The sequence below is a fragment of the Sus scrofa genome, chromosome 12, assembly GCF_000003025.6.
Source record: "Sus scrofa isolate TJ Tabasco breed Duroc chromosome 12, Sscrofa11.1, whole genome shotgun sequence".
NCBI classification, from domain to species: domain Eukaryota; kingdom Metazoa; phylum Chordata; class Mammalia; order Artiodactyla; family Suidae; genus Sus; species Sus scrofa.
Window position 1 is genome coordinate 56174474 of NC_010454.4, and position 18400 is coordinate 56192873.

The 18400-nt window shown below is 44.8% G+C and overlaps 1 protein-coding gene across 10 annotated transcripts in view; it reads left to right on the plus strand.

The window, feature by feature from the left end:
• Positions 1-18400, plus strand: part of DNAH9 (dynein axonemal heavy chain 9) — a 321249-nt gene that overhangs the window by 129395 nt on the left and 173454 nt on the right. For all 10 annotated transcript variants that reach the window (XR_002337370.1, XR_002337369.1, XM_021067888.1 and 7 more), the window contains exons 31-35: positions 1598-1885; positions 9568-9778; positions 14797-14924; positions 16735-16843; positions 18009-18156. Coding sequence is in view for 8 of the 10 variants with exons in the window: in XM_021067888.1 (XP_020923547.1) it covers positions 1598-1885; positions 9568-9778; positions 14797-14924; positions 16735-16843; positions 18009-18156 (884 nt within the window). In the remaining 2 variants the exon portion in view is untranslated. The remainder of the gene's footprint in view (positions 1-1597; positions 1886-9567; positions 9779-14796; positions 14925-16734; positions 16844-18008; positions 18157-18400) is intronic.

The window sequence follows — 18400 nt, forward strand, 5'->3', positions numbered from 1 at the left end:
AACAACACTCGCTCTCATGCTGATTCTGGAACCCCAGGAGTTATCTTTGACCCCTTCTTCTTCCTCAGCCCCACATCCAACCATGAGTCAGCTGCTGTTCATTCTCCCCCTTGGATTCTGTTTCAAACACCCTTCATTTTCTTTCTACTGCCTTTGTTCCAAGCACCCATGTCTTGCATACACTCTTGGAACTTCCTCTCTCCTAGACTCTCCACCTCTGCTCTCGTCCTTCACATCGCTTCTTTAGCCACCAGCTGGAGGGGTCATTTAAAGACACTGCTCACTGTACTTAGGATAAAGACCAGCATCCTCATAACCCTCTGCATAAGACCACGTGTGGCCCTGTCTCCTGTCGGCCTCCGCAGCTTCAGCACGTGGCCCGCCCAGCATATGTGTGCCTGCACCAATGGTGTCTTTAAGTTCCGTGTAGGATGCAGGTGTAGGGCACGGTGGCTGTCCCTGAGCTAAGGCTCAGACTTCCCTGAAGAAACCGTACCAACGAAGAACCCAAGGGGGTGGAATCCAGTCAAACACAGCCAAGAACGCAGTGCAGTGAAGCCAGAAGGATGGCTCGATGATGGGAAAGCATGCCCGCAGACCTGGGGAGAGGGTGTAGTCAGCTTCAGGCATAGCCACCGTGCCCCTGTCTACCCTGCACATTGCATTGTCCTTGGAGGTATGTATCACAGCTCTAATTAACTAACACTCTGCTGTGAACCAAGTGGCAGAGCTGGGACTTGAACCAAGGTCTGTCTGAGCTCAGAGTCTGTGCTTCGAGCCCTGGTATCAGCAGTCTGGTCCACGGTCTCACAGAGCCCACTCTCAGAGCTTGTGACTAGGGGGTTCCACCTCTGACAAAAAATTTAGGAAACTCTCTCTCTCTTTCTATTGGATTGTGGATTTTTTTCTTTTTTCTTTTTTTTTTTTTTTTTTTTTTTTTTTTTTGCCTTTTCTAGGGCTGCTCCCGCAGCATATGGAGGTTCCCAGGCTAGGGGTCCAATTGGAGCTGCACTTGCTGGCGTACACCACAGCCACGGCAACGTGGGATCCAAGCCACGTCTTCGACCTACACCACAGCTCATGGCAACGCCAGATCTCCAACCCACTGGGTGGGGCCGGGGATCGAACCCGCAACCTCGCGGTTCCTAGTCAAATTCGTTAACCACTGAGCCACAACAGGAACTCCTAGGAAACTCTATTTTAAACTCCTTTCCTCAGAGATTTTGAAGGCCTCCAAGATGGAGCATGTAAGCTCAGCCCCAGCCATCTCTGAGAGCTAACACACCTCCCTCCTTGATAACCCTTTCACCCTCTGAATGTTCGAGTAGTAGCCAGGTAGGTTTGGAAGTAGTTCTCTCTGACCCCCCAGATTCCCCCCCCCACACACACACACACCCCTCATATGCTCTGTGTCTGCTTTGTTGTCCTAACAGCTAGAAAAGTAACTAATGCCAGACCTGGAAGTAGGATCCCAGAATCGCTATGTCATCAGTCCTTTCCTTTGCTTCTGCCTTGGCCTCAAAGTGACCCAGTACTGATGTGATGTCTGAGTGGTGCATCCCAGCAGCCCAGGCCTCACCCTGCCGCCTTCCCCTAGGACCACTACGACTGGGGCCTGAGGGCCATCAAGTCGGTGCTGGTGGTGGCTGGCTCCCTGAAGCGAGGCGACCCTGACCGGCCCGAGGACCAAGTCCTGATGCGCTCCCTGCGAGATTTCAACATCCCCAAGATCGTGACCGATGACATGCCAGTGTTCATGGGCCTGGTCGGAGACCTCTTTCCCGCCCTGGATGTCCCTCGGAGGAGAGACCTCAACTTTGAAGCTTTGGTTAGGAAGGCGGTGGTGGAGCTGAAGCTCCAGGCTGAGGACAGCTTCATGCTCAAGGTACATGGGATTTTCCCTCCCAAGATTTCTTTGTCTCCTAATTCTTTTCTTGGACGATGGGTCACACTTCATCCACAATCCAAAGGGTTGCTTTAGATGGACAGGTGCCTATCGACTCTGTAATAACTCAATTTGTTTCAGCAGCTCTTTACTGGGACAGCCACAGTGTGGAAAGTGTGGTGGGAATGCAAGCGACAGACAGAGCCCCTGCCATCAGGGCGTTCAGTCCTCACGGGAGGAACTAGACTCGGGCTCTGTTACAGAGCCCTTTCATGTGAATTACTTCATGCATGACTATACAGGCCTGAGGCCATGTTGGTTCAAAGGTATTTATCTGAACTTCTAAATGCTTTGACAGGATTGGGGGCAAGCTTTATACAGTTAAAGAAAACCCTTAAGGTGGTAGATAGAATAATACCTACCTCCCCACCACCAAAGGTATCCATGCCCTCATCCCCAGAATCTGTGAAGCTGTCATATTATGTGGCAAGGGGGGGACTAGGTCACAGATGGAGTTGAGCTGACTAATCGGCTCACTGGGAGGTGGGGAGATGGTCCTGGTTTATCCAGGTGGCCCCATGGAATCACAGCGGTCTTTCTAAGTGGACAAGGGAGACAGGGAATGTCAGAGTGATCCCGTGGAGGAAGACCGAACCAGCCATTGCCGACTTCAGGGATGGAGGAAGGGGCCACAGCCAGGGAATGTGGACCGTCTCTAGAAGCTAGAAAAGGCAAGAAAACTGATGCCTCCTGGAGCTTTCAGAAGGAACCAGCTCTCAACACCTTGACGGAGCCCAGTAAGACCATTTTAGACTTTTGACCATCTAAACTGTGTGATGAATGTGTGTCGTTTTAAGCCATCAAGTCTGCACTAATACGTTGCAGTAGCCATAGAAAATAAATACATTTAGCAACAGCTACAGACTTTAAAAGGAACCTGAAACTTTAGTGCAAATATTACTAGTTTCATGGCTGTAGGAACGATGGTGGCTTGTGTTTTCTGGGGAGGCTCAGAGTGGGTGAAGCCGTTTCCTCCTGTGTTAAAATGGTGGATTAATGAGAAGACTCCATCTGTGTCAGATCTTTAGTCGTGATTTAAATAGCCTTTATTAGAAATTCATATCCCCACAATCTACCTCTCGGAATAAGATACACAAGGCTCCCAGATTTAAGGCTTCAGAGGATAAACAGACATGAGGCAGGGTACCAACTCTCTAGGGACTTAACTGCACTGGTATTTTATGGGATTAAGATGCCCTGTTGAGTTTTTAGGGCTTTGGATATAGCAGTCTGTACATTTTGAGTGATCATCCCCAGTCTCGTTTTTCCACAAGTCTGTTATTTTTGCTGAGCAGTTTTGCAGAAGGTAACATTTTTAGGATGCATAAATGCTATTACAGTAGAAGTGCCTGCACTCAAGTCACTATACCTGGGAGCAGGATGTGACAGGTGCCAGAAAAGAGGTACAGAGACATGGACAAAACTTGTTTTCCTGTCCAGTGATGTCCTTCGGAATCTCCTGAACCTCTCCTTAGAGCTCCGAAGTGGTTTTATTTTCTGTATCACATTCAATCCCCCACAGTCCCTGAGGCCAGCACCACAGAGGAGTTGCTTTACAGATGAAGAAACTGGAACGCCAGCCATTGCTTCTCTGGGGTACGCCTCTAAGCCGCCACACAGGAGAGACAATGCTCCCCCCTCGAGGAACTCACAGGCTGGGGGCTGGTTACTTCCCTCCAGGTGGCACTTCCAGCACACAGTACTAGCACTGGTTGAGATTAAGTCCTGGCTGCACAGAAATAGAACTGGTGTCTGCTGTCATTTCTGAGGTTACATTTTACAGAAGAAAGCAAAGCATCCCCTGCTTCTTTGCAGCTGCGATTGGTTTTGCCCATGGGCCCCTCTCCACTCCCAACCTCTCTCCTCTAAAATTCAGTAGGCAGACTTTTTAAAGGTAGAGATGGGCAGGAAGGCCTCCCAGATAGACGGAAGAGGGTCAGCCTAGGGGTAGATGGGGAGGCAGAGATTGCACAAGCTGAGCAAGAAGTCCAGTGTTGCTAGAAAAAAGGTATCGGGGTGGGGAATGGGAGTGGGCAGTAGGACTCAAAAGACAACATGGGACCGTGATATGGAGGGCTTCAGAGGCAAGGCTCTGATCCTATGGGACACCGTCACCCCAGGGCAGGGGCTCCCATGATGCTGTGCAGCAGAACCAACATCTAAGAGTCAGGACAACCCACGTCTTTCTGGCCTCTCTGGAGTCTGCTGAGGCCTGTAACTCTCCTTCCCCATTTTCTGTAATTTTTTGTTCCTGCACAGAAACTCACTCTTTCTCTTTATTTGTCCGTTGGCCCACATTCTGTTTTCTTCTTTTTCCTCCCTTGTGTTTATAACCACTTTCTGCTCCTCGGATAAGACAAATGCTCACTGTTAAACAAACGCTCTTGGAACAGAAGATGTTTTCTACTCACTTTTCATTTGTATCGTCCACTTGAACTTCTGAAAGTTAATTCATCAAAAACTCCTGGGGAAGCTCTGGTTTGAGAAAGCATCCTGAGATCTTTTAAAAGTGCTAATACACAATTTTGTTTAAGAAAAAGGAATAAGCCCAGAGAATTGTGAAAACTGGGACAGGGATATTAGAATAAAGTTTTGGAAAGATAGAAAGAGGATGAATGCAGGTTGACAGATCAAGCAGAGGAAGGGAGCTGCAGGCCTGAATACTTAGAAAGGTCTTCAGGGGAAGAGGAGACAGGAGGTGGCCAGTCTGCCAAGCAGAACCCTGGAGAAGCTCTGGGCTCGGGAGTAGACAGTGAAGGAAGGCAGGGCTGAGGAAGAGAGCTGGAAACAGCAGGCCTGTTTACCCTGTCACTGTGCCGCTTGGCTCCCCGTTGTAGTCCCAAATTCCCAAGCATGCAGGCCATAGGCCATGCACAGCCTGGCGTATAACCTGCAGCCCCAAAGAAAAGTCTAAGAGAATTTAATCAGCTCTTATGGGGAGACTATGACTAGCAAGGGGTGTGAGGCTCATCCATGCTGTTTGGGCCCCTCGGCCTGAAGCCAGCACCTGGTCACTCCCCCACAGGTAGAAGGAAGGGCAAAGGCCAAGATCTGATGAGGAGCCCAGAGCTCCCTCCCCATCCTCCCTCCCTGGAAGGAGACCCATGTGGGCAGCCGCAGGGCACCCTTCCTGGCCTCTTAGAAAACCCAGCACGGCTCCTCATTTCAACTCGAGGCTCACCAGATACTGGAGTCCACCACAAAGACAGACGGACAGACACCCACACCCAAATGCATATGTACACGCAGCTACTGACTCCAGTGGGAATGAAGAAGAGACCATTCTGAAAGTTCTAATTGGTGTCCTCAAAGAAAATAAAGAAAATGAGATCCATAAAGCAAGAACGAGACACTATAAAAAAAATATTGGAAGAACCACTGGAGAATTGTAAGGAGCTCTTTGAAATGTAAACTTGAATCCCTGATAACACACAAAATTCAATGCTAGGGTAGGAAGGTAAAGTCAAGGAAATCTCCCAGGTTTCCTTGGGAAACTATATATGTATGTATGCATGTGTATGTGTATCACAAAATAAGATATATGTGTAATACAACACACACACACAAAGACGGAAGGTGTAAGAGTCAAGGTGACCATAGGGGACTGGTCTGAGTTATACAACGAGTCGCCAGTGAGGATTCTGGAAAGAAAGACCTTGCAGAACTGAAGAAACCTAAGTCCAGGCTAGAGTCAGTACTGAACAGAGTGGATTTATACAAGGACATGTCAGAGTGGAGCTTCAAGCTTCAGAAGTCAAGGGTCAAGAGAAAGAAAAATAACAGTAAGAAAGGAATGAAATTCTTCAGGATGACATCGGAATCTCTCATCGGCAATATCAGATGCTAGAGGGAAAGGAGACCATTCCTTCAGAGTTCTGAGGGGAAATGCTTTCCAAACGACTTCTGTTCCAAATTGTCACTCAAAGTATCTTCAAAGAGTTACAAATTCTATTTTTTATGCACCCTCTTGAAGTTACTTGAGGTCATATTATAGCAAGGTGGGGATGAAAAATAAGCAAAATGTCATGGGATTCAAAAATGCAAGAGTCCGTGAAAGAAGTCCTGGAATTACAGCTGTCAACAGATCCAGAAAGCAGTCAATCCGAACCAAGCCGGGAAGTCCACAGTCTCTAAGAGAAAGGACCTCAAAAACAGAGGTGTTTGATGGAAGAATAGACAAACAAGGTGAACGTTCTTACGTGTTCTGTGGAACTTCCTCAGGTATGGGAACGAAGGCATATATGTCTTTTTCTTTTAACAAAGAAAAAGGAAAGCAATTAAAAGCACCAAGGGAAAAAAGCCATGGTCTAAATTTTTTTGAAGTACATATGAACCTGATAGTGATCAGTACAGAGAGTATAAGAGTATCTGTGTACCCTCAGGTTGCACTTAGAGCATCCTCTCCGTCGTGACACTGGTCCCACAGAGGACAAGCTGCGTCCCTGGCAACCGCCCTCCTCTGTAGTGAAAAGTATCTACAGTCACAAAAATGGATCAGCCCTCGGACTCATGGAAGACAGAAAAGGCCCAGATGTACGTGCAGAACCAAATGTAAATACTGGCCATCTTGGCCGTATAAAGGTAGAATGGGTCTGGCAGAAGGTGGGAGATGGAGAAAGAAGGCGAGAGCGAAGGAGGGATAACGGTAAAGCGTGTCCTTCTCTTACGGAGATCCTGTCAAAAGCCGATGGGCTCACAACAGTCAGAGCAGCAGTAACCCACTCGTCAGTTGATAAATAGACAAGCAAAATGCGATTTACCAATGCCGCAGAATTTTATTCAGCTCTAAAGAGGAAGTACTTTTGCGTGATACAGCATGGGCGAGCCTTGAAAATGTTGTAAGTGAAAGAGGCATTCACAAAAAGCCACTTATTCTTTGAATCTATTTTTCTGAAATGCCCAGAATAGTTAAATTTATGTATCGAGGCAGAATGTGTATCGGAGGTTGCACAGGGCTGAGGTAGTGGTGGGGGGTGGGGAGTGGCTACTGACGGATTCCGTTTTTCCTCCTGGGGTGATGAAAATGTTCTAAAATGAAGAGTGGTGATGGTTGCACCGTCCTGGGAATATGCTAAAAGCCACTGGAAAAAGTGAATTTTACGGTACGTGAGTTATCTCCCGGTATAGCTGTTGGAGAGAACAAAAAGAGATTGATGGAACTAGAAGGCAATTTTAAATGTTTCTGGTATCAAGGAATCAGTCAGTAGTTATTCACAAAAACAGACAAACAAACAAACAAAAAGCCTAGGGATAAAATACAGTCTCTGTTCCTAAGCCAGAGCCAGGTCCGCTGCCTCCCCCTCCTCCTTCTCCTCCCCCTTTGTTTGTTTGTTTGTTTAATACAATGCCCTCAGGTCAGTTTCCTGCTTTGAATCCTCCAAATGATTTCTGCTGTACTTAGGATAAAGTTCCAAGGATCTGCGGGTCTGCCCCCTGCTCACCTCTCTTATATCATCTTATGCTGCACCCCTCCTGTCTTTTCTGGTCTTTGAGTCCTCCGTGCTTGCTGGTGACCTGAAGGCTTTTGTCCTCGAGGTCACCGTACCAGGAAGGCTCTGCCTACCACTGGTCTTCCCATGGCTGACTCCTTTTCATCCATATCTCAGTGGAAATGTCAGCTCCTCAGAGACCACTCCTGACCACTGTCCTCATTTTTATCTGGGAAGATCCTGCATACAGTCCCTGAAAGTTGAAAACAAGAGCCAGGGTTGAGAATTCCCTTTGGGTGATTTTGAGATCTAAATCCCCTGAGAGGATAGAGAAGAGAAAAATACTGATGCTTTGGAAAACAAAACTCAGTACCTCCTACATTGTCCTCCCACAGTGGAAGCTAATCATCTTGCTCCCCAAATAGCCATTATCTCTTTCCTTTTTTTCTCTTTTTTTGGCCACACTCAAGGCATGTGGAAGTTCCTGGGCCAGGGATCGAACTCAAGCCACAGCAGTGACTCTGCCTAATCTTTAATGGCTAGGCCACCAGGGAACTCCCCCATTCCTTTTTAAAATGTGGAAATAAATAAAATGTTTGGGGGAAAAAACTTTCTATTGTCCCATTTTCCTGCCAACATTTCAGTACATCTCCTCTTGAGTTCCGTTTCCTCAGTCAGTAAGGATCTTATGATGTGAAGAAACGTGATCTCAGCAAAGATCACGTTTTAGCTCATGACCTGGAAGACTTGTCCTGATAGGACTCATCCAACCTTTCTAGTCATCCTTCACGTTTTCAGCAAATAGTTCATCAGCCAGATCTCTGCTGGACCCTGCAAAGAGAGAAATAAACCCAGTCACTTGACCATTGCAGTACTGATAAGTGCTAGGATGTAGGTATAGCACTTATCAATACTGCAATGGTTAAGACACCTACCCCAGGCTAAGGGGTGTGTGGGGCTGGCCAGAAGAAGGCAGGAGAGAGGATGACTTCTGGACAGAAGGCACAGTGTGTTGAAAGCCTCAGACATGGGAAAAGGTGTCACTCAAGAGCCCCATTGTGGCTCAGCTAAAACGAATCTAATTAGTAACCGTGAGGACATAGGTTTAATCCCTGGCCTCGCTCAGTGAGTTGAGGATCTAGTGTTGCTGTGAGCTGTGCTGTAGTTCACAAATGCTGCTCGGATCTGGCATTGCTGTGGCTGTCGTGTAGGCTGGTGGGCTATAACACTAATTTGACCCCTATCCTGGGAACTTCTGCATGCTGCTGGTGCATCCCTAAAAACCAAAAGAAAAAAAAAAAAAGAGAGAGAGAGAGCGAGAGAGCCCCAAGCAGTTGTCTACTCGGTAGCCTGTAGGTGTGAGTTGGGGGATAAGAGATAAAACTGGAAGCTGCGTTAGGGCAGACTATGAAAGGGCCTTGTAAACCAGTGTACGGATTTGGGTTTTCATCATCTAATCTCTAGAGAATCACTGAAGGGACAGTGTGATGGAAGTGATCAGATTTTCATTCCATCAAGTGTGCAAGGGTATGGAACGGTGAATTGGGAGGCTAGAACAAGAGCGATGATAACTTCAGTGTGACCATTGTCCCCAAGGAACTCCTTGACTCCAGCCTCATCAAACCATCTGGCCAACCATGTCATGGTCTGTCACACCACAAGCTTCCAATTGGGCTGTTGTCTTTGCCTGGAATATCCTTCCTGTTCATCTTCTTGGCAAACTCCTACTCATCCCTGAAGCCCCAGTTCAAATGTCCTGTATTCTGTGAAGACTTTTGTGTTCCATTTATCTGTACAAAATCAATAGTTTCTGCCTATGTGTTCACATAGCACTTAATAAACACATCGGCTACAGCAGTTATCACCTTATATGATAATAATTTGTCTGCATGACTTGCTTCTCCATCAGACTGTGAGACCATGGGGGTCGGGAGGGTCCCCTCTGAATCTCCCTTCCCAGGCACACTCTCTAGCACATACTTGTGGCTAATGATTATAGGACTGAATGATGAATAAGCGAATAAATGAATCATGTTGCCCCTACATTTAAGACCCCATCACATCTTGGGGGGATTAACCCTTCCCATGTTGACTTCAGATCTCAATTCAAACATAGCCTGGCTCACAGAAGAGCAGCTGAGATGTGGGTGAGTGACAGGCTGGTCTCTCTGGCTGAGTTTCGAGTCTCCCCAGGTGGTCCAGCTGGAGGAGCTCCTGGCGGTGCGCCACTCCGTGTTCGTGGTGGGCGGCGCGGGAACCGGCAAGTCGCAGGTGCTGAGGTCCTTGCACAAAACCTACCAGATCATGAAACGCCGCCCTGTCTGGACTGACCTCAACCCCAAAGCGGTCACCAATGATGAACTCTTTGGCATCATCAATCCGGCCACACGAGAATGGAAGGATGGTAAGAGCTGGATCCCACTGCCCTTGGGCAGATGTGAACGCACTGGGGTGAATGCAGAGGAGGGGAGGCTGAGCTGATCTGCCTGTGGGGGAGAAGGAGATGAAAAGAGTTGTAGAAAGGAAACCTGCTTCTGGCTCGGAGGGGAACCTCAGCCCTTGGGACAGTTCTCTTGATAGAGGGCCCCTTAAAGATATAAAGCAGGGCAGGCATTTTCAGATGTAGTTTTATGATTCTGAAATGCAAGTCATGGAGTCCCTGCATTGCCTGGCAGAGGGTCTAAGTCGAGGGTTGGGTGTGGAAGCCCACCACGGGTTCCCAAAGGAGCAGTGAGATCCAGCATCCCACAGAGGGCGCTCTTCATCAGCACTGCCCCAGGAGTCTTGGGGCAGCGGCTACAGAACACTCATCTCAGGAGGGCCCTAGAACCAAGGGTCCTTCCACACCCATTCAGATGGCCCCAAACCCATGCTCAGTCGGTGCTGACCTCAGCATCACCCTCAAAGAATCAAAACTCACTGGTAGGTTTTGGGTGGGGTCTCCTGTCCCTGGGAGAGAACAGAAATTTTAAAATGGGGAAAACTCTGTACTCTGATGGGACCTCCTTCTCAAACCCATGTGGCTTCTGGAATGATGAAATCTCAGCTCCCTCCTAATATCCCAGTGTCTGACCATGTCAGGGTCAAACTGCCTGGATTCCTCCAATTTAGGGCCTTCCATCAGAGGCCTAGAACAACGAGATTTAACGAGCAGCCTTTCTAATTTTTATTTTGCTCTTAATGAGGCTTAGCCTATTATCCTTCTTACTGGTCTCAGTAATTGCTCTTTTGTAATTTTATTCCTCGTTATTTTCTTATCAGTTTGTAAGAGTGCGTGTGTATATATACATATATATATATTTCTCAAAGACCTTAACCCTCTATCTGTTATATGTACCACTGATAGTTTTTTGCTGTCTGCCGTTTGTCTAAAGACACTTCCTGGCATATTTACTATGCACTTTCTAAAAAGGAAATTATGTCTGGCCTAGTCTTTTTAGCATCTGGGATTCCTATTTAGTTTATAACTCTTTCTAACTCTAAGCTATAGATATAGTACCATAAATTTGGTCCTAAAGATGCTTTTCATATAAACATTTTTTATCCATCTAGAATTTATTTGGGGCCTTAGTGTGAAGCAAGATAGAGAATCAACTTTATTTCCTTCCAGATGGATAATTGAATGTGACAGCACCATTTCCTAAGTAAATAGTTCTTTCCTTGTGAATTTAAATTCCAACTTGTCCTATATGCAGTTGTCCCTTGGTATCCTTGGGAAACTGGTTCTAGGACTCACGCAGATACCAAAATCCATGGAAGCTCAAGACCTCATATAAAATGGCCTAGTGTTTGCATTCTCCTGAGAGCATCTTCCTGTATACTTTAAATCACCTCTAGATTACTTATACCTAATACAAGGTAAACGCTGTGTAAATAGCTGCAGATACAATGTAAATGCTATGTAAATAGTTGCTAGTGTGCAACAAATTCATGTTTTGTTTTTTGAAACTTTCTAGAATTGTTTTTTCGCCAATTTTTTTTTTTAATGACTGCACCCACGGCTTATGGAAGTTCCTGGGCCAGGGATTGAATCCAAGCCGCAGCTGAGGCAATGCCAGATCCTTTAACCCCTGCACTGGGCCAGGGGTCAAACCTGCATGGCTTGGTGGGTGACCCGAACCACTGCAATCGGATTCGTAACCCACTGTGCCAGAGCAGAGCAAGAACTCCTCCAAATATTTCTGATCCATGGCTGCTTGAGCCCACGGATGTGGGTGGCCAATTACATTACAATCTGATTCTGGGTTTTCTACTCTGTTCCACTCACCTATTTATCTAATCCTACACTAATGTTATTCTATCTTAGTTATAATCATTTTACAACATTTTCGTGTCTGATGAGGTAAATCCCTCCTCAGTATTTTTCTATAATTTCTTAGCTAGTCTCAAGCACTTCTTATTCCATATTAAATTTAAGCCTACATAATGTAATTCAAACTTTAAATGGTGTTGGAACTTTAAAGTTTTATTAAATACACACATTAAATATGGAGAAATTGACGATTTATTATAGTCATACAGCTGTATTCATTAAACAAGAGAACATCCAAGTAAACAGTGCATAACTTTTTACAAAATTTTAAGAGAATTTAATAAAAATAGAAATACAGTGGATTATATCATACAGTTTTTTCAAAATTGGAATGATCCAGTAGACAGAAAAATAAATATAGACATAGAAGAACTGGGAACCGCATCATCAAACTCAGTGTAACATAGAGATAATGAACTTTGTGTCCTGTAAATAAAAAAATAGTCCTTTCTTGGTAGGTTCATGGAACATTTCCAAAAATTTAAAGTTTAATCAGGCACAGAAGAAATTGTAGTGAATTCAGAAGTATCAATTTTCAGGCCACATTGTCAGATAATAATGCAATAGAATTAGAAACAAGTAACAAGAGGAGTTTCCATTGTGGCTCAGTGGTTAACAAATCCGACTAGGAACCATGAGGTCACAGGTTCAATCCCTGGCCTCGCTCAGCAAGTCAAGGATCCTGCGTTGCCATGAGCTGTGGTGTAGGTCGCAGACTGGGCTCAGATCTGGTGTTGCTGTGGCTGTGGTGCAGCTGTAGCTCCTATTAGACCCCTAGCCTGGGAACCTCCATGTGCTGTGGGGGCGGCCCTAAAAAGACAAAAAGACCAAAAAAAAAAAAAAAAGGAAACAAATAACAAGAAAATGACCAAAAGTAATTTTACAATTTTCAATCAAAAAACACTCACTTAGCCCTTGGATTAAAGGGAGAATTAATTTGCAACCCCTCCTGGAAGCAATATAAAGAAGAACACTTCATACAGAACCTCTGGGACACATCTAAAGCCAATATGGAAAAACTCTAATTACAGAAGGTAGGCTAGAAATAAGGGAAGTCAGTATCCTTCCTAAGTAATCATTCCAAGAGTAATAAAGTAAACCTGAAGAAACTGGGAAGAAACTAATAAAGATAAAACCTGAAATTAATGGGAAGGAACAAAAAAATATATCAGAGGAAGGATAAATAAATATAAATATGGTTCTTTGTGAGGGCCAATAAGTCCATCATGAACATGAGCAATGAGGGAAAAAGGAATAAAAGTATATAAGAGTAGGAATTAGAGGAGTTCCCGTCATGGCGCAGTGGTTAACGTATCCGACTAGGAACCATGAGGTTGCAGGTTTGGCCCCTAGCCTTGCTCAGTGGGTTAAGGATCCGGCATTGCCGTGAGCTGTGGTGTGGGTTGCAGACGCGGCTCGGATCCCGCGTTGCTGTGGCTCTGGCGTAGGCCGGCAGCTACAGCTCTGATTCGACTCCTGATCTGGGAACCTCCATATACCGCAGGAGCGGCCCTGGAAAAGGCAAAAAGACCAAAAAAAAAAAAAAAAAAAAAAAAAAGGAATCAGAAAGAAGATATAACAGTATAGATAAGATTAAAATAGAAGAGACACAATTAGATAACATATATTTGAAAAACTAGAAGAAATAGATGATCACCTAGCAAATATAATATTAACAAAATTCACTCAATCAGAAATAGAAAGGAATAAACTAATGCAAAGGAAAATTTTTAAGTAAATGAATATTTAAAAAATTCCAAAATAATAAAAGGATACCTCTTAATTCATTTTATGAAGCCAAAATAATCTTGATATCAACCTTTGTGAAGAACCAAAAACAATAGCACAATTTCATTTATTACTGTAGATTTAGAAATTCTAAATAGTATATCAGCAACTAAAATCCATCAGTATCTCAAAAGAATAATATATTCTGACCACGTAGCATCTGTTTCAGGTATTTAAGTATAGATTAATTATTTTTAAGTATTAACATAAAGAATGGACAAATTAAAGGATAACATAATTAAATCAATAGATGCTTAAAAACTCAGTGGCCATTCCTAATTTTTAAAATTCGAAGTAAAATTGGAATAGAAAGAAATAGTATTAAGTAAAATAAATACTCTTTACCTAAAAAGCCAAAAGAAAAAAGAGAACATTCTGAATGATGAGAAACTAAAGCTATTTCCACTAAAATCAAGAATAAGCCACGGAGACCTTTTACCAATATTATTATTCAGCTTTGCTTGGTGAGATTCTAGAAAATGCAGTATGACAAGAAAATGGAATACATTATGTAAATTGGAGGAAAGGAGAAAATTATTATTTTGCTGATTATACATCTTTATGCCTAAAAACTCAAAAGATGCTATTGAAAAGTCACTAGAATTAATAAGAACATGCATTATGAAAAGCATGAAAAGAAAAAAGATATTTATGACATACGTATGACTGGGACACTTTGCTATTCCACAGAAATTGAAGAAACATTGTAAACCCATTCACAATAACAATAAAAACTGAAATGTTTAGGAATACATTTAGCTGAAGAGATAAACTGAAAATTCTATAAAAAATTAATTAAGGAATATATAACAATATTTGAATAAATGAAATATACACCATACTCTTGATTGGGAAAGCTTTGTATTATGAAAATCAATTTTATCCAAATTAAGATATAAATTTAATGTAACGCCACCTAGAATCACACTGGGCCTTCTCTCAAAGCCTGCATTTGGCTAGATTTTCCTGGGTTGCAGTTTCAGAGGCTGAAAAGCTCACCTGGAAAGGTTTTATGTCACTCCATCATGTTGCAGTTGCCTGTCCACATGATCCACTGGGTGGCTTGCTACTTTAAAAGCTCGTAGTATCAGGTTTTCTTCTTGTTCTGCTGTTGTTGCTGTTCTCAGCAAAAGAAGAACCGGAGCACAGAGAGAACCGCAGCTTGAGCACAGTCAGATTTTTGGTAGAGGAAGGTACATGGCCAGTTCTGGCCTGCCTGTCCTGTTTACATCTTCCGAGTGCTGTTGCTAATAGATAAGGGCTCTGTTAAGAGGAAGAGGACTGATGGTGACTTGGGAAATAAGATATCCATGTTCCTCTAGGTTTGTTCTCTTCTGTCATGCGGGAGCTTGCCCACATCACCCACGATGGGCCCAAGTGGATTGTACTGGATGGTGACATAGATCCAATGTGGATTGAGTCTCTGAACACTGTCATGGATGACAACAAGGTACCAAGGGAGAAGGGAAATGCCCACGTCAGCCCCAGCCGTCAGCGAGACCAGTCCGCCAGGTGCAGGTGGAAACCTCCGTTCCACACAAGGGCTGGCCCTGAGTAACGGGTTATTACTGCTGTCTTTATTTTTTATATTTCCGGCTTTACGGAGAGAAAACTGACAGGTAACATTGTCAGTGTATTGATATATAACATTGTGTAAGTTTAAGGTGTACAGCATGATGATTTGAAATACTTATATATTGCAAAATGATGACCACAGCAAGATTAGTAAACACTTCCCTCATCTCATATAATTACGTGTGTGTGTGTGTGTGTGTGTGTGTGTGTGTGTGTTGGGAACTTTTAAGATCTACTCTCTTAGCAGCTTTCAAGTACACAAACAGTATTGCTCACCATGGTCAGCCAGCTCTCCATTACATTACTCACCTAATAACTGGGAGTTTGTACCCTAGGACTGCCTACACCTGTCTCCTCCACCCGCCCCACACCCCCATCCCTGGCAACCACCAATCCACTTTCTGTTTCTCTAGGTTTGGGGGTTTTTTGGTTTTGTTTTGTTTTGTTTTTTTAGAGTCCACCTAACAGATCGTATAGTATTTGTCTTTCTTTGACATATTCCACTTAACATAATGCCCTCCAGGCTGATCCGCATTGTCAAAAATAGCAGGATTTCCTTCTTTTTATGGCTGAATAATAGTCCTGTGTGTGTGTATCACATTCTCTTTGTCCACTCATCCACTGAGAGACACCTAGGTTGTTGCTACATCTTGGCTTGCAAAGAACACTCCAGTGAACATGGGGTGTCGACAGTTCTTCCAGATCTGGGGGTTCTCAAACCTCAGACATCTCAAACCTGATTCATCCCGTAGAGTACCTTTCACCTTCTCCAACGGCACTGCCATCGCTCACAGTTTTCAGCATTGTTGTGACTTCCTTCAGAGCATTCTGCACATAGATCAGTTTAATATTTAGAGCTGAAAATAATCTTAAATCACTTAAATCTTAAAAAAAAAAAAAAACAACATTTTTCCTGCAGTTCCCTTTGTGGTTCAGTGGGTTAAGAACCCAACATAGTGTCCGTGATAATGCAGATTCAATCCCTGGCCTTGCTTAGTGGGATAAGAATACAGCCTGGATCCAGCATTGCTGTGGCTATGGCATATGCTGGCAGCTGCAGCTCCAGTCTGACCCCTAGCCTTGGAACTTCCATATGCCACAGGTGCAGCCATGTCATACATCCTCAGAAACCTTTTGAGCCTGTCATACATCCTCAGTGGTGACCATTCTGTATCTATGGAGAGTATGCTTTATTTTTTTATAAACAATGAGAACTAACTAACTGCCAATAAAGTAGCTATTAAGCTGGGAACAGTTTCTAAACTTGTTCAGAAATCACTGCTAGATGAAACGTTTTATGATGGTTTCAACATCTACAGAAGTCATTAGGGTAAGTGTGTGCTCTTTCAGAGGGACTGCTTTAAAAGACAGTAGTTCTATGAAATCTGGGCTCTTTTCCTTTTCAGCATCTTGTTTTTCCAGTATGGTCTAATTCATTCAAGTCATTGACATCAACTTAAACGTTTTAGATAACTTTTTTCCTGATTCAGTTGACACCCAGGGATGGAGGTAAAGGGGCTACAGGAGAGGGAGAGGATTGTTGTAAAAAATTTAGAAAACATTTATAATCCCAAAGATGAAAACCATCAGCCTAATCCCTATCAGGAGTAAGAGCCAAACTCCCCCCATCCGGCCACGCATCCTAACTCCTTCCTGCCCACCATGTCCCTCCCCGTTGTTTCCAGGTCCTGACCCTGGCGAGCAATGAGCGGATCCCTCTGAATCCCACGATGAGGCTCCTCTTTGAGATCAGCCACCTGCGCACGGCCACGCCAGCCACGGTCTCCAGAGCAGGTACGGCCCAGAAGGGAGAAAACCACACCACTGCTCAGTGGGAAGCGGGTGCCTCCAGTGATGCCATCTGATGCTGCTGGTTCTGAAGGAAGCTCCAGACAGGAGCCAGACATTGATCATCCCAAACACTGGCCTAAATCTCAGCCCTAATTCACTCCCACGAAGGTGGACCAGTGGGCGTCTTCATTCAGGAGTGGGTGTTGCGGTAACGAGATGGGGAACGGCCCCTGAGCCGGACGGCTGTCCTTTGCACATAAGTGCCCCCCAGATTAGACTCCTTTTAGGCCAGTGCTAACCTCCATGAAGGCTGATGAAGGTGACTGAGCATCGCAATTTCTCGCTCCATACTGGTGGAAAATAACAACCTATACCTTGACTTTCCTGGTTAGGACAGGGCTGTATCCTTTTGGGGGCCACCACGCAGTCTGCACACTTCCTCACTATGGTAAGCACTGCTGATCAGTCACAGCCCTCTTTCCTCCTGAGCCTAGACTAGGCCTCAGGATCCGTCTCTTTTTTTTATTTAATTAAAAAAAAAAAAAAACATTTTTTTAGGGCCACCCCCGTGGCATATGGAGGTTCCCAGGCTAGAGGTCGAATCAGAGCTGTAGCGGCTGGCCTACACCACAGCCACGGCAACGCAGGATCCAAGCCATGTCGTAACCTGTACCTCAGCTCACAGCAATGCCGCCAGATCCTTAACCCACTGAGCAAGGCCAGGGATCCTTAACCCACTGAAGGAACCCACAGCCTCATGGTTCCTAGTCAGATTTGTTTCCACTGCACCACAATGGGAACTCCTAATTTTTAAAAAATTTTTTATTATGATTGATTTACAGTTTCCTGTCAATTGCTACTGTATAGCAGAGTGACCCTGTCATACATATGTATACATTGTTTTTCTCACATTATCCTCCATCATGTTCCATCGCAAGTGATTAGATATGTGGTTCCCTGTGTTGTACAGCAGGACCTCATTGCCCGCAGGATCCTTCTTAACACTGCTTTCTGTCAGCTATTACTAGTCAGTCGGAGCTGAGCCCAGTAGCAAACCCGTTCTCAGACCTCAGTTGGATCTCTGTTCTTTTGCACATTTTCTAAACAGAGAAAATAACTCCCTGGGATCTGTGCAGACGTCGCTAAGCAGTATTCTCTACGTTCCCAGGGATCCTGTACATCAACCCGGCAGACCTGGGGTGGAGCCCTCCTGTCAGCAGCTGGATTGACGGGCGGGAGGTCCAGACAGAGAGAGCCAACCTGAGCATTCTGTTCGACAAGTACCTTCCAACCTGCTTAGACACCCTCAGGACCAGGTAGGCCAAGCAGTGAGGAAGCAGCAGTACAGAGCCTGCAGGCTCACACCTCATGTCTGCTGTCATTCTGTGCTGTCCCCAAAGTCATCTGTCCCTTGGCATTCCCCTCCAGGTGTGGCAGATGGCAGAGGGGAGAATATGTTAGGATGGTGATGGGACGCCTGATGTCAGCTCAGGAAGAAGTGAGACGAGTGAAGGGGAACGAGATTTAAAATACCTTTCATTGGCGCCCCCTGGTGGCCTA